The sequence below is a fragment of the Vipera ursinii genome (assembly GCF_947247035.1).
Source record: "Vipera ursinii genome assembly, chromosome: Z".
In the NCBI taxonomy this organism is placed as follows: domain Eukaryota; kingdom Metazoa; phylum Chordata; class Lepidosauria; order Squamata; family Viperidae; genus Vipera; species Vipera ursinii.
In genome coordinates this window covers 125,765,153-125,780,543 of record NC_139517.1, presented here as the reverse complement: position 1 = coordinate 125,780,543, position 15,391 = coordinate 125,765,153, and the positions used below count along the sequence as shown (strand labels likewise).

General features: G+C 40.2%; 1 protein-coding gene across 1 annotated transcript in view; it reads right to left on the bottom strand.

Annotated features, from left to right (window-relative positions):
- The window catches only part of MINDY4 (MINDY lysine 48 deubiquitinase 4), a 70,705-nt gene extending 70,328 nt beyond the window's left edge, over positions 1-377 (bottom strand). Inside the window, 1 exon segment of the mRNA XM_083378728.1 lies at positions 164-377. Within this exon segment, the coding sequence (XP_083234854.1) occupies positions 164-226 (63 nt within the window). The 5' untranslated portion in view covers positions 227-377.
- Between the last annotated feature and the right edge of the window lie 15,014 nt (positions 378-15,391).

Below are 15,391 nucleotides of genomic sequence, written 5' to 3'. Positions count from 1 at the left end.
AAAGTCTTTCTCCGCCTTGTTCCCCCCCCACCACCACCACCAATGCATTGTGGGAAATGTAGTCCCCGGAGGAATCCGGCTGTTCTCCACGTTGGGCACGCGAGGGAGGGGTGTCCCGAGGCTTTTCCTCCCCCCTCCCATCCTTTCCCGCCCCCCCCCTCACCTTTTTGCTCAGGAACTCTCTCACTAAAGATGCAGCCACTTCTTCCACGAAAGACGCTTCCATCGATGATCTTGCAGCATGCAACGAGCTCTGATTTAAAAATAAAACAAAATGCAATTTTTTATTATTATTTTATTTATTTATTTATTTATTTGGCTTGGTCTCTTCCTGCCCTCCACGCGTCGCGGGGGTCTTTGCTCAAATTGCAGCCGGCGGGCAAGGCAGTTGCGCTACAGTTGGCAGGTTGTCATGGCGATGACGTCACGCGTCGAGAATTCTTTCCCCGCCTCTTTTGCTCTCCTGCGAGCAAACCTAATCCTCCTCGGGGCGGCTAGAACGGGGTGGGCTCTAGATGAGGAATTCTGGGAGTTGAAGTCCACGCTTCTTAAAGTGGGGGAGGTTGAGAATCACTGGGCTTTAGGAGGCTTTGGATGTGGAGAGAGGAGGGAAGGACCATTATCAGAATACACAATTGACAGACACTAGAAGCCATGTTGTAAGCAACATTCCATCAGTTCTGGAAGCTACTTTTCCTTCCCATCCGTAGCTTCCTTTCAGAGGCAGATTCTGTGGCTCTTGAAGTAAACCATCTCTTTTCCATGCAGCTGTTTGGCGTCCTTCTTGCAAAACCTCAACTGGGATTGGAATCCTCAAATTCATTGCAGACTAAGTAAAATGGTTAGGTCAGTCACGCCAGGTTTTACCATCTTTTTTCGGCCATAGTTCTTAACTGAATCACTGAAATTGTCAAGTTATATCGCCATAAAGCAAGTCCAGCTTCCCTCTTTGACTTTGCTGGTCAGAAATTGACCTGCAATGTCACCAACAGCAGTCACATGACTGGAGTTTTCAGACCACCATAAAATTTTCTCTCAAAAGGAAATTTCAGATTTCAGGTGACAAAAGGTGAAAACATGACCCCAATACACTGCAAATGTCATAAATATCAGTCAGTTGTCAAGGGTCTAAATTTTGATCACGTGACCATGGAGAAGCTGCAATGGTCATTAAGTGTGAAAAACAATCATGTCACTTTTTTCAGTGCCAAGCTCAACTGCACCAATTGTTAGTTGTTTTGAAAGTCATGGCCATATTAAATACCCAAAGTGTCAACTCTGCAAATGGACCTGAATGAAACCATTTGGCTTGTTTTCAGTTGTGACCAGAATGGGAGGGGGTGTGGAATTTTTCAGCTAGCTTAAAACAGTTCTCTGTCCCATGGGAACCAAGGTCATTTCTGTTTGTTAGTCTGGGAGGCTTAGCTTTCTGTTAGAAAGCCCACCAAGCTATTCTATTGCAAAACGTAGTTCAGGGGTCTTCAAACCTGGCCCTTTTATGACTTGTGGACCTCAACTCCCAGAATTCCTCAACCAGGCACGCTGGCTGAGGAATTCTGGGAGTTGAAGTCCACAAGTCATAAAAGGGCCAGGTATAAAGACTCCTGACGTAGTTGATTGTATATAGTTCTATGGGGTGGGAAGTTTAACTTTGTAATACTGTAACTTTGCAGGGAACTTTAGTCTTGGTTTTACTTTTGACAGTGCCAGTGCCGATACCTTGTAGCCAATAAACATGTTATTTTTTTTTGCTATTTTATTTAGTTTTATTCATTTATAACATAAAACATGAAAATACAAAAGCAAACAGTGGGGACAACAGTAGAAAAACAAAACAAAAAGGGTGTGAAGAAAGGGAGGGGGGAAAACGAAATGCACTGACTTCCAATTCTGTTGCAATAAAATCAGATATTAAAATCAAATCTCAACATTTTACATTTACATATAGCAGTATGCGGTAGCCATTTCTGTTATCTAATTCTGCAAAACCCAAAATCATAATACCATTTTTTCTACCTCAAGCGCAAAGTCCAGAAGCGGTTTCCAAGTAGAAACAAAAGGACTGATGTTCTTTTCTTTTACCAGCACAATCAATTTGGCCATCTCTGCTAACTCCATCAGCTTTTCTAACCATTCATCCATGGTGGGAATTGAGGCATCCTTCCATTTTTGTGCATAGAATAGAGCAATCTTGCTGCCCTCACCATACAGTATATAAAATCAGAGTTCCAATTTTTTTCCAGTTCTCTTTCCATTAGACCCAGAAGGAATGTTTCTGGTTTAATAATCTTTATGTTCACTTTAAGTTCTACAGAACTTGGATCTCAGAATGACTTCCAAACAATAGAGGAGAATATTTGTATCTCAAGGTTGAAATGAAGGGGCCCTTGGTGCTCCCCTGAGCTTGGCTGTTTTCTTGCAAACGTTTCATTCCCCAAACAAGGTAGCACCATCAGTGATATTAGTTCTAGCTAGTTTTCTGTAGAATCCATACGCTAAATAAATAAATGTGGCACAATCCTGCCAAAACTGAGGTACTGCTGGAGGATGCTTCTCCTGCAAGAGACAGGGTAATACCTGTTGTGATTCAGTGTCAGCCTGTGCTCCCAGCAGCTGAGTCTGAAGAATCTGAGGAGGAGGAGGGGTTTGGAGAGCCTTCGGTGTCGGAGGGAGGCTCTGATGCACTTCAGGACTCTCAGCCTGGCCCCTCCAGTCGTATTCCTCATGAGGCTCAGCTGTGTTAGGAGGAGGGGTCAGACTCAGAGGAGTCAGCTGAATCTGTTCAGAGATGCTAGAAGCAGAAGGCAATCCAGCAGAGCAGAGCAGAGCAGATAAAATCTATGAGGCAACTCAGTGAAAGGAGGAGAAGGCATTGAGAAGCCACGCCTTGGGACAGATAATAAAAGGGGAAGGTGTGGCAGTGCTGGTTGCTGAAGGCAACTGTTTGGAGACATTCAAAGAGAATCCTGGTCTGTTCTTGCTAATCTGTTTGACTCTTGTTTGTTAACTCTTGTTTGATATTTTGAATCATTTTATTGAAGGAAATATTCTGCTACCTTTTTGTTTGAACTGTAAATAAATTTGGGTTGGGTTTTTCCAGCCTATTGATTGTTTAAAGGAAGAAGGGGTTATCCCTGACACACAAACAGGGCCGGTCATAGGCTGGAACAGAACAATACCGAGCATTTTTATCAAGGCTGGCCACGGATGTTCCTGGACTCCAGCCCCCAAGAGAACGGCCAAGATCTGATCATTTGTACGCTAACTATTGGAGGCACATAGATACTTTTCCTGAGATTGTACAGTATTCACAGTCCTTCTACATTTAATAATAATAAGTTGGAAGGGACCTTGGAGGTCATCTAGTGCAACCCCCTGCTCAGGCAGGAAACCCTATACCATTTCAGACAAATGGCTGGCCAGTCTCTTCTTAAAAACTTCCAGTGTTGGAGCATTCACCACTTCTGGAGGCAGGTTGTTCCACTGATTAATTGTTCTAACTGTCAGGAAGTTTCTCCTTAGTTCTAGGTTGCTTCTCTCCTTGACTAGTTTCCATCCATTGCTTCTTGTCCTGCTTTCAGGTGCTTTGGAGAATAGCTTGACTCCCTCTTCTTTGTGGCAACCCCGAGATACTGGAACACTGCTATCATGTCACCCCTCACCCTTCTCTTCATTAAACTACACATACCCAATTCCAGCAACCGTTCCCTATGTTTTACCCTCCAGTCCCTCAATCATCTTTGTTGCTCTTCTCTGTACTTTCTAGAGTCTCGACATCTTTTTTACATCGTGGTGACCAAAACTGGATGCAGTATTCCAGGTATGGCCTTACCAAGACATTCCAGGTGTGGCCTTACCAAGGCATTCTCATCAAGATTCTTCCAAAATGCTTAACCACAGCCATGTCGAATAAATCTTGCTCCTTGTGTAAATGCGCAAAGAGATCGTGGCTTGCCTCGGATACATTGAGGAGAACATTCGTAGATTTTATGATATAACCTAATCTCCTAGTTACAGAATTATACCTCATTTGGATTATGCCTACATAAAAGAAATTCACAGGGGACAGTGTCAGCTTAGCATGTATTCCCAAGGAAAAAAGTGGTTCCTCTTGATAAGACAATGAAACAGATGCGCATCTAACTTCAAACAGTCACTAATTTTGTCAGTGATTACTGATCGAATTTTTGAACTAATCCCAAATCCATTCCTTCAGCTAGATGCTGTCATGCCTCGCTACTCGACTGCTTAGAAACTCATAGAATTTGGTACTCAATGCACTTTTAATGTGCAAATTTTCCTACAGTACTCGTTTCTTTGGTACATGGCATGCAAGCTAGAACTTATCAGTGTCAGCTGTCTTTTGACTCGCAACCTAAAACAAAGTTTGACGCATTAGTCACACTATTGGTACTTGTCATTTTTAATACTAGTCGTGCCTCCCGGCACCCATTAATGAGAAGAACTAAGGTACCGCTGTACTTGGTGGCAGTTTGTCCGAGATCTCACTTGGCTTGAGATTACTTGATAAGCTAACAGTGATGACTATTTAACTTTGATGGTTATGTTCCTGAACTCAGCCATCCAACTGTCATTGACCTAACTCCTATTTCACAAACATCTCTTTGTTCCTAGTGAGTTCTGCTCGCTAGGCTATCACAGGTGACGTGTTGCATCCAATTTTGGCCTATCCTTTGTCTATCTTTGGTCTACCGTTGTCTATCTGTACTTGGCATTTTGGGGTAGATCTTGCTCATTCTTTGGCCCCTTCCTTCCTTCCTTCCTCCTTCCCTCCCTTCCTTTCTCCATTCCTCCTCCCTCCCTTCATTCTCTCCCTCTCTCCTTTTTTCCTCCATGTCTTTGCTTCCTTGTTTCCTTCTCATTCCTACAAACCTAAAGAGGTGTCTAAATATTCACCATTGTTGACGGCAAATGTTCATCGGCTATAAATCACATGTTCCAATAGCATATTCCATTAGGAAAGCAATATATCACTCATCCCAAAATGGCAGAAAAACCACAACAGAAAATACTTGATATGTTTCCAGTTTACTTATTTGGTAAGCTTGATGTTAGTAACACTGGAAGCAGCAGATGTGGGAGACACATCTACACCAAAGTAGTATTCACCTCTGGCTTTAGACCAAGAATCCAAATTAAGTCAATATTTAATCATTACATCATTTTTTGTTGAAAAAAAGTGAAAGAACACCATTAACTTTCCACATAGGAAGCGCTGTGGAAAATACAACTTCTTCATTTTTATATTTGCAGGAGAATATCGAATATAAGAGAATCTCTGAGCTCAGGATTGAACCGTGGAGTCTGCTTGATGTTCTCTGAACTTGACTCTTGCTTGCATTTGCTTAATTATTGACTGAGTAGCCTCAACAGTGGGATTGCTCTAATACCAATGACAACTTTTTCATCCTGGTCCTACAAAAAATTAGTAAGGTCGGAGGCCCTGCTTACTCACTAGGCAGTACAGTGTAAAATGTACATAAATAGCAAACAGGAACACTGCCAGAAGGATGGCTCCAGTGATCTTCATTCTTTGCCCCTGTTTTTTTCTGAAAAGGACAGAGAAAAGAAAACAGCTTGCTAGGAAAAGCTCAGGTAATTCACTATACTCCGTAGTCTTTCGTTGGAACTGCATTATCTCTGCTCAGCCAAGCCATGTTGTTAGGAATCCTTGTAATTTAGCTCAGAATGTCTGGAGGGCTTCTGGTATAGCCTGACCAAGTGCTTCTCAAAGGCCACCCATCCTACAGGGCACCAGAGGGAAAGGGGTCCATTGGGATGTATTGGGGGGCCCAATGGGGCAGAGGAAGTGAAGCTTCGGGCTACAAGGAGGCCTACGCAGGTCTCAAAAGCAACAACCAGACCAACTTGTGAAAGGACACTTAGCACAAATTTAGCATCAAGCATGCAGTGGCACCCATTCGTGGGCAAAAGGGAGTTAAGGGGAGTGCTTTCCTTCCCAAATCAGATAGGATCATTTACAAAATGTTTAGAGGGAAGGGAAGGATACTCAGATCAGGCAAATTAAATCTATCTGATTTAATGGGCTGTATTGATTAGAATAAGGGACACGGTGGCTCAGTGGGTTAGGACGCTGAGCTTGTCGATCAGAAGGTCGGCAGTTTGGCGGGTCGAATCCCGAGTGCCGCGTAACAGAGTGAGCGCCTGTTACTTGTCCCAGCTTCTGCCCACCTAGCAGTTCGAAAGCACGTAAAAATGCAAGTAGAAAAATAGGGACCACTACGGTGGGAAGGTAACAGCGTTCCGTGCGCCTTTGGCGTCTAGTCATGCCGGCCACATGACCATGGAGACGTCCTCGGACAAACGCTGGCTCTTCGGCTATGAAACGGAGATGAGCACCGGCCCCTAGAGTCGGAAACGACTAGCACGCATGTGCGGGGGAACCTTTACCTTTACCTTTTTATTGATTAGAATAAGACATACCTGCACCGAGAACTCTCCTTTCCTAGGATCTTCCTTACAATCTGGAAGCCATGACAGGGAAATAACAAAGCAGACTGTAAGTGAATAATATATTTCAAGGCTCATATTTTACATTGATAACTATATTGATTGTAGAGTCATTGCCTAAATTGCAGGATCGTAACAAATAATTTAATTTCTCAGGTTTTGCTTATCAGTCTCCAGATCATCTCCTACCCAATTCATCTTTTCAGATAAATTTTCTTTTTTTTAAAAAAAACCAATCTGGTACCACATTTTCCAGCTAGCAAATGTTATTAAAAGGCTGAATTTTTTAAATGTGTTGTTCAGAAAAGCTTCTTCCTCACTCCCAGTACGGCTCTCCTTCTATAATGTCCAATATTTTTTTGCAATTTTTGTGAATGTTCCCATGTAAAAACAATATGCAAGTTACATACAAATAGCACAATTCTCTGAAATGCAAGACTTTAAAAAAGAAATGCTAGATTACACTGATTAGCAAAATGACCTGTTTTACTTCCAATTCCTCAGATACATTTTTGTATTATTAAGTCTCTACATTCGTTTTTATCTTATGATCAGCAATAGTAGCTGAATTTCCCACTTCTCTCTCTCTCTCTCTCTCTCTCTCTCTCTCTCTCTCTCTCTCTATATATATATATATATATATATATATATATATATATATATATATATATATATATATATATATATATATATCAGCCTTTTTACCTGGAAAAGTCCTTGAAACAATATTCAAATTCTTCACAGGGTCTATTTTCTGAGAGATACTTCATTGGGAATACATCTTTAAAAATATTATATCTACAATTGGCATTGCAAAATGTGCAAAGTAAAAAATTATATATTTTTATGATCTCTCGTGAAATCCCTAGCGCAAAGGTCCCCAAATTTTTGGGCATGTGGGAAGTCAGCCCCACAGAGAAGGAAATATTAAAAGGACAGGAAAATATATTTCCTTCAAGGATCTTAAAGAGGCAGAAAAGCATGCTCGGTTTTTCTCAACAGACCCAAGTCTCTATGCCCCAAGCAGAAACCAGCTCTGCAGAAATGCAGATGATAATCTTGCCAGAAAGACTGGAGTCAGGAAACTGGGATTAGGAAGAACGATCTCTATTGAAAAGTTTTATCATACATTTTATCTTTAACGATCCCCCTACCCCTCCCCTATCCCTCCCTCCTTACCCCTCCCCCCTCCCCCCCCCGACTTCCCAGAGCTAAGTACAAGGTATAAAAAACAAACAAAAAAAAGAATCATAAACAACCATATGCTAACAACCGTAAACTCTAAAATCTATCACTCTCTAGCTCATATAGGATAACTACAAACACTATTAATATAAAATATATTAAAAAAGAGAAAAAAAAAGAGAAAAGAAGGGAAGACTTATTCAAATGCTACATGAAACTTTTTAGTCCCATATTTGTTCTGGATATACTCAATCCATTTGTCCCATATTTATTCTAGATATACTCAATCCATTCCTCCTAACAGTTTAATAGGAAGAACGATCTCTAGAATCAACACCAAAAATCTAAGAGTCATCGGCCACAGCTCCAGGGGAGCAGGATATGACCCTTGGGACATAATAGGATTAACCCACCACCATCAGAATACCAGAAAGGCACACTCAGACTCAGGTCAAAGTTCATGCCAGAGGAACAACTCCAAAAAAGGCTCCAGAGGGTATAAAAACCCGCTCCCTACATGTGCTCACTCTCTCTTTTTCTTCCAGAGCCATCTTTCTGTCTGGTTCTCCTCTTCAATAAACTGCAACCTTTTTTCTAAAGCAGTCACCATGTTGTTTATTCCCAGCTTGGACTGAACCCTGATGAAGACTTTTCCTTCAACAGGCACCGGTTCCTTAAATAGACCGGTTCCATGGAGAAAGGTTTTTCTACGGACCAAAGAGTGCGTGGTTTTGTGCGCTACCTGCATTCCACAGATGGCACTTTTCTTGTTTGTGCGGCCCGGTTGCTGGCATGCAGCGGCCCGGTACTGGTCCACGGGCCGGGGACCCCTGCCCTAATGGCCTTTTGTAGAATCCCATTTGACAAAAGCCGATCTAAATGATCAGCTGTGGGGCAACATCTGTGACTCTCCGGCATAGAGAGAGATTCACAATGCCCTTCACAGGCTTTCTTTGCTGAGAGATAAAGCTCCACAGTAGCCAGATGGAGGCATCATAGGGTGGTGTTTCCAACACTCCTACAACTCCTAGCAAAAAGAAAAACTGCTCTTCTTAAATGAAAGGTTTCCCATCCTGATAGGTCCCCTGAGTTCAAGGTTTGAAAGAGAAAGATGCAGCATTTATGCCTGGGAGTTCTGGTGAGGAATACAGGTAGCGTATTCATCTAGCAACTATTCAAAGTTACAACAGCGACTTATGATTGCTTTTCATGGTTACGTGATCAAAATTTGGATGACTCACATTTATGATGGTCACAGTGTCCCAGGGTCACGCGATGATTCCCTTTTGCAACCTGATAAGCAAAGTCAATGGGGAAACCAGATTCACTTAAGAACTGTTGCAAACTTAGCAACTGCAGTGATTCACTTAATAACCGTGGAAAGAAACGTCGTAAAAACGGGGCAAATTCCCAAGAAACATTTCGCTTAGCAACAGAAACATTGGGGTCAATTATGGTCATAAGTTCGAGCATTACCTGTAAATCAGGGATGCTTGTTCTTCATTTTTGAGTCTTAATTAGTCCACCTACTAATAGTAAATATTTACATTACATTAAGTAACTTATCACCTATCATCTGTTAAGCATTTATGCTCTCCATATACCTGTTTGTCTTGGGAAGGAATTCCTTGGGAAATGAATTTTCTCCTCCACATTTCAGGATCTGTTCTTCTTGTCATCTCTTTAAATCTTTCTTCCTGCAGGCCTTGGATGGATGCTTCCAACCACTCCTCTACGCTCAGATGGGATGCTCCAGGCCCTCTCTCTTGAAAGTGATTTAGGGATATCTCAAGCCACTCCTTCACAGATTGCCTGAATTCCTCAGGACATTTCTCCTTGACATTTTGTATGGATTCTTGAAGCCATTCCTCCAGTTTGTTCCTGGCTCCGTCAGGAGATTCTCGTCTGAGTTTTCTCAAAGATGCTCGTAGCCATCCTTGCAACCCTGTTCTAGATGCAGTTGACCCATGCTCTCTCGAGCTTTCTAAAGAATCTTGGAGCCATCCATTACTTGAGCTTTGTTCAGAAGAGGCAAGGTCTACCCTAATCACTCTCTCCTTGCTCTCTTCCACACGTTCTCTTCTTGCTTTGGAGTATTGTTCGTTCAAATCCTGGATGCCCTTAATAGATGCTTCCATCCATTCCTGAATACCTAGATAAGGTGCTCCAGGTCCTCCCTCTTCAAGGTTATTTATGGTTGTTTGAAGCCATTCTTTGACATCTTGATTGTCCTCTTCAAAACTTTCCTCTTTTAGGCTTTTCAAGGAATCTTGAAGCCATTTTTCGAGAACTGGTCTATCTTCAGTAGAAGATAAGAGTCTTTCTAAGGATCCTTGAAGCCATTTCAGTGTGTTCTCCATAGGTCCTTCTGAACGCTGCTTCTTGAGGTTCTCTGTTGATCTTTCAAGCCATCCCTTTCTTAGGCTGCTTCGAGGCTTTGCCTCGGACTTTTTAAGATCCTGAATGCCTTGAATGGATGCCTCAAGCCATTCCTGCACGTTCATATGGGACGTTTCTGGACCTTCTTCTTCTTGGAGTTGATTTATGGACATCTCCAGCCAATCGTTCACATCTTCCTTGGACGCTTCAGGAGATTCCTTCTGCAGATTTTTCAGAGATCCTTTAAGCCATTCTGCCAGGCTGGGTCTTGATGCTTTATCAGGAACCTCTTTTAGGTTTTTCAGAGATTCCTGAAGCCACCCCAGTGTGTTTTCTCCGGATTGTTTGGACTTTTTGGCTTTCAGGTTTTCTAGAGAAGCTTTAAGCCAGTCTTTCTTTAGCGTGTTTTCCAGGAAATGAGGTTTCGGCTTTTCCAGATTTTCTTTCTCATCTTCTGGTTTTGTAACTTCTGCACACGTTTGCCAGATACTTACAAAGCATCTTTTGTGCTCTCTACTCAAAAGTGATATTAACTGATCTCTGTTCAACAATACCCTAGAGCAGTCTTTTCTCAGTTTTCTCTCTCTAGAAAAATCAGAAGGTTAGATGGGCAGCTGCATCATCAACAAAACATTGCTGTCGAGAATCTCTCACTCCAAAAGCAAATTTTTTAGGGGGGGCAGCGGAGGGGGGTGGGGAGTTTAAAAGACCTATCCCTGTGGTGGCGAACCTATGGTATGCGTGCCACAGGTGGAATGCAGAGCCCTCTCTGTGGCCACGCGCACCATTGCCCCAGTTTTAGGCCTTCAGCTGGGTTTTATAAAACCTTTTCGCTTTAGGCCTCTGCCGCCGTGTACAAAAAAAAAAGGTTCAATCAATCAATCAATTTCAACTTCTCTCGGGGGAATAAAAAACTCGCAAAGTTGGAATTGATTGATTGAACTTTTTAATTCCCACCCAGTCTGCCGTTACCAATGGGCCACGCCCACCCAATTGGCCACGCCCACCCAGCACCCAATGATACATAAGTGGGTTTGGGGTTGCAGTTTGGGCACTCGGTCTCTAAAAGGTTCACCATCACTGACCTATCCTATACATATCTTTTGAAAAATCCCATTCAGTCCCATGAGACTTACTCCTAGTTATGCAGATGGAGCATTACAATGGTAATGAACCGTAATTCATTTTTTTCTCTCTTCTATTTTTCGAGTGGAAGAGGAATATTACTTTCAATATTTGATCAATTGCTGAAGTGTTCAGTGTAACATTCAGCAAATAAGAATGTTACATTGACTTAAAACATCCACTGTAATTTTATCTATATATTCATAAGAGAATTTATTTTTTTACCATACACAAACCTATTAATGTTACTAAATAAGTTTGTGTATAGGCACAATAATAACAATATCATTATACAAACTAACTTTTGGGAGTCTTTTGCACTTTATTTTACAGAATTATAGATATTTATAGTGTGGGAGGACAGCACACGCGCACACACACACACACACACAGAGAGAGAGAGAGAGAGAGAGAGGAGAGAGAGAGAGAGAGAGAGAGAGAGAGACAGAGACAGAGACAGAGACAGAAATATTTTGGGAATATTAAAAAGGAAGAATATTATACTTCCCCAAAGGATCTTAAAGGCAGAAAAGCAGGCCTAGATTTCTTAATAGCCCCAGGCAGAGGCCAGCTCTGTAGAAATGCAGACTTGATAATCCCATTCAGAAAATCTGAGACCCCATTCATGAACAAATACTACCAGGCCGAAGTCCATTCAAGACAGGATCTTTCGAAATCCCTTGAAGCAAGATTTGATAGCTAACAACAACAGAGTGATAGGATTTGAACCAGCAATACCTCACCCCAAAATCCATAGCCATCAGCCACAGCCACAGAGAAGCAGGGCATGGCCTTTATGATATAATAGGATTAACCCACCATTATCAGAATACCAAAAGGGCATGCTCAAAAGCTCAGGTCAAAGTTCATGCCACAGGAACAGGAAGAATCTCAAACACAAAAACCCAAGAAGGTATAAAAACCCACAACTCCCACGTCTGGTTCTGCAACTCAATAAACTAGAACCTTCTTTCTAAAGCAGTCTCCATTTTGTTTATTCCCAGCTTGGACTGCACCCTGAAGATTTTTCTTTCAACAATACAGTAAGAATAAGGCTGTGTAGCTTGTCTGTTTTGGCCAGTGGTCCTAAGATAAAGGTCCCTAAAGAGAGAATAATTATGGAGAAGGAAACGAGACCAACCTCGGGTCTGTATTAGGGGGTTGATAACCCCCAGACCACATACAGAGATGACCTACAATTTTGCAGCTTGTAGATCTACTGGGAATCGTGTCTGCTTTCCCCCCCAGGGATCTATGGAAAAAGTGAAATGGAGGTTTAATTCGTTTATTTAAAAACACCTCTTATTTCCCTCCAATGGTTGTTCCAGGCAATGGAATTCAACCCAGAAGATTGTGTAATATATGCCCAGGTGAGGGAGCTAAATAGAATTTAATTTGAAATTCTGGAAGAGAAAGTCACATTTTCTGTCAAAAAATTTCTCACCTGCTTAGTTTTTCCTCAAAATATTCACGGAGTTGCTGTCTCTCTCCTCGCAGTTGGAGACCGATTTCTACCAGCTCCTTGTTCTCGCATTGGAGCTTATCTCTGTCTGTCAACAGGTCACAAATTATCCTCTGCTGTCTGCAAAACAGCAAAACCAAGCTGAAATTAGTTCCCCTGGGGGGGGGGGGGTTCTTGAATAATCAAACTTGTTTATTTTTTTTAAAGTTAAAAACACCTCTCATTTTCCCCAATGTTGTTCCATCCAGGTAATGGAATTCAACACAAAACAGTGTATAATGTATGTCCAGGGAAGGGAGCTAAAGAGAATTTAATAGGAAATAGAGTTGCTATGTAAAAATTTCTCACCTGCTCAGTTCTTTCTCGACATGTTCACAGAGTCGCTGTTTTTCTCCACATATTCTCAGAAGTTCCTTGTTCTCAAGGTCAAGTTTTTCTCTGTCCGCCAAGAGATTTGAAATTATCGTTGTCTTTCTGTAAATTATGAATATCACAGTGAAATTACTTCCCTTTTTTTTACTTGCATCAGGTTTTTTTCAAATAAAAAAGAATGTTAAAAATACCTTCGTGTATGTAGGTGTTTATGTATATATTGATATATTTATCTATACAATTTAATTCAGTTTTGCTTTTTTTTATTACAACAGCCAGCAATCTCAGCTTAAAGGAAACATTGCTTTAATCCATTATTCTGTTAGAAACGTTCAGTAAAATTATTATTTATTTTATTTTATTTTTATTTAGAAATTTATTTAGAAATTTAGAAATGTTCAGTAAAAGTGACAAATCAGTAAATTTTCCCTGACTTTAGCTATACCTCCATAATATTGCCAAGGGATTTGATTAGCTACTTCAATATTATGGTGAATATCACTATATTTGTAAGAATTGGATTATTTAAGGATAAGTTAATAATTTTTACTTAAATATTAAGCATTACTTAATCTATTTATGCAACCATGAGGTCTTTAGACTTGAGGGCAGATAATCCATCAGGATAATAAACTGCAAATTATTACAAAATAGTCTTCACCAGGGATTCTGGAAAGGGTATCTAAAATATTTGTGGGGTGTGTATATGTCATTACAATTAGAATATTTATATCTTACTTTTTAATATACAATTATTTACTATAATTATATATTTATTATAATTTATTGTCTCAATTGTAATGGATTATATAATATGAAGTATCCTCTACTCAGATACACAAATAATGGTGAACACATACCATATTCACACAGATGAAATTTCTTTTAATTCAACTTATTTCAGTAGGAATTATTTGAGAGATTAAGGTCTTCCCTTAAAACTTCTAGAGAATATTCAGTAATTCAGTTTGACTTGCATTTAATCTAGATATCAGGCTATAAATGAGTACCATAAGGCAAACTTCAATAACGTTAGTCCTCAACTTATGACCATAATTGAGCCCAAAATTTCTGTTGCTAAGTGAGACGCTTGTTAAGTGAGTTTTCCCCCATTTTTTCAACCTTTCTTGCCACGGTTGGTAAGTGAATCACTGTGCTTGTTAAATTAGTAACATGGTTATTAAGTGAATTTGGATTTCCCATGCTTATCAAAAGATTGCAAAAGGGGATCACGTGATCCTGGACCGTCATAAATATGAGCCAGTGTCTGAATTTTGATCACGTGACCACAGGGATGCTGCAATGGCTGTGTGAAAAATGGTCATAAGTCAGTACCTTTTGTAACTTTGAATGGTCATTAAATGAACTGATGTAAGTCGAGGACTACCTGTACATTTTATAATGTATATCCACGAGAGGGAGCTAAAGAGAATTTAATATGAAACTCTGGAGGAGAAAGCCAAGGTTGTTTTTAAAACATTTCTCACCTGTTCAGTTCTTCTTCAAACTGTTCACTGACTTTCTGTTTCTCTCCTCGCAATTGGAGATTGACACCTACAAACTCCTCTCTCTCATGGTGGAGCTTTTCTCTTTCCAACAACAGATGTGAAATTGTCCTTGTCTTTCTGTAAATTATCATTGACTTCCTGTAAATTATGAAGGCCACAATGAAATTAGTTCCCTTGGGTTTTTTTTACTTGAATCAGCAAAACGTTTTCAATTAAAAATATTAAAAATACCTTCATATACATGTTTATGTATTTGTGTGTGTATGTGTGTGTGCGTGTACGCACATGTCTTGACGTTTGATGAAATTTCTTTTAATTTAACTTATTCCAGTATGATTTTTTTGAGAAATTGAAGTCTTCCCTTAAAACTCCTAGGATGTTTAATCATTCAGTTTGGATTTAATTTAGTTATCAGTATTGAAATTCGATGAAATTTATTTTAAGCTAATTTATTTATATGACTTATTGAGAAAGCTGAAGTCTCCCCTTAAAACTCCTAGGATGTTCAATCATTCAGTTTGGATTTAATTTAGTTATCAGTATTGAAATTTGATGATTTTTTTTTTAATCTAACTCATTTCAGTATGACTTGCTGTAGAAATTGAAGATTCTTTAAAACTCCTAGGATATTGAATAGTATCAATAATAAATTCAAATTCAGTTTGAATTGAATCTAGTTATCACGCTAGAATTGGCTGCCATAAGGTAAATTTTGGTATGATGAATATAAGGAATGCAACACAAAAAAGGGGAAAATTGAAAGTGCACCTTGCCAAGATGAAAGTGCATTACATAAAGGCATTTATGACTATGCCAAGACTTACTTAGAATCCAGGTCGTTCATCTTCTTCAGCTCCTCTTGCAGGAA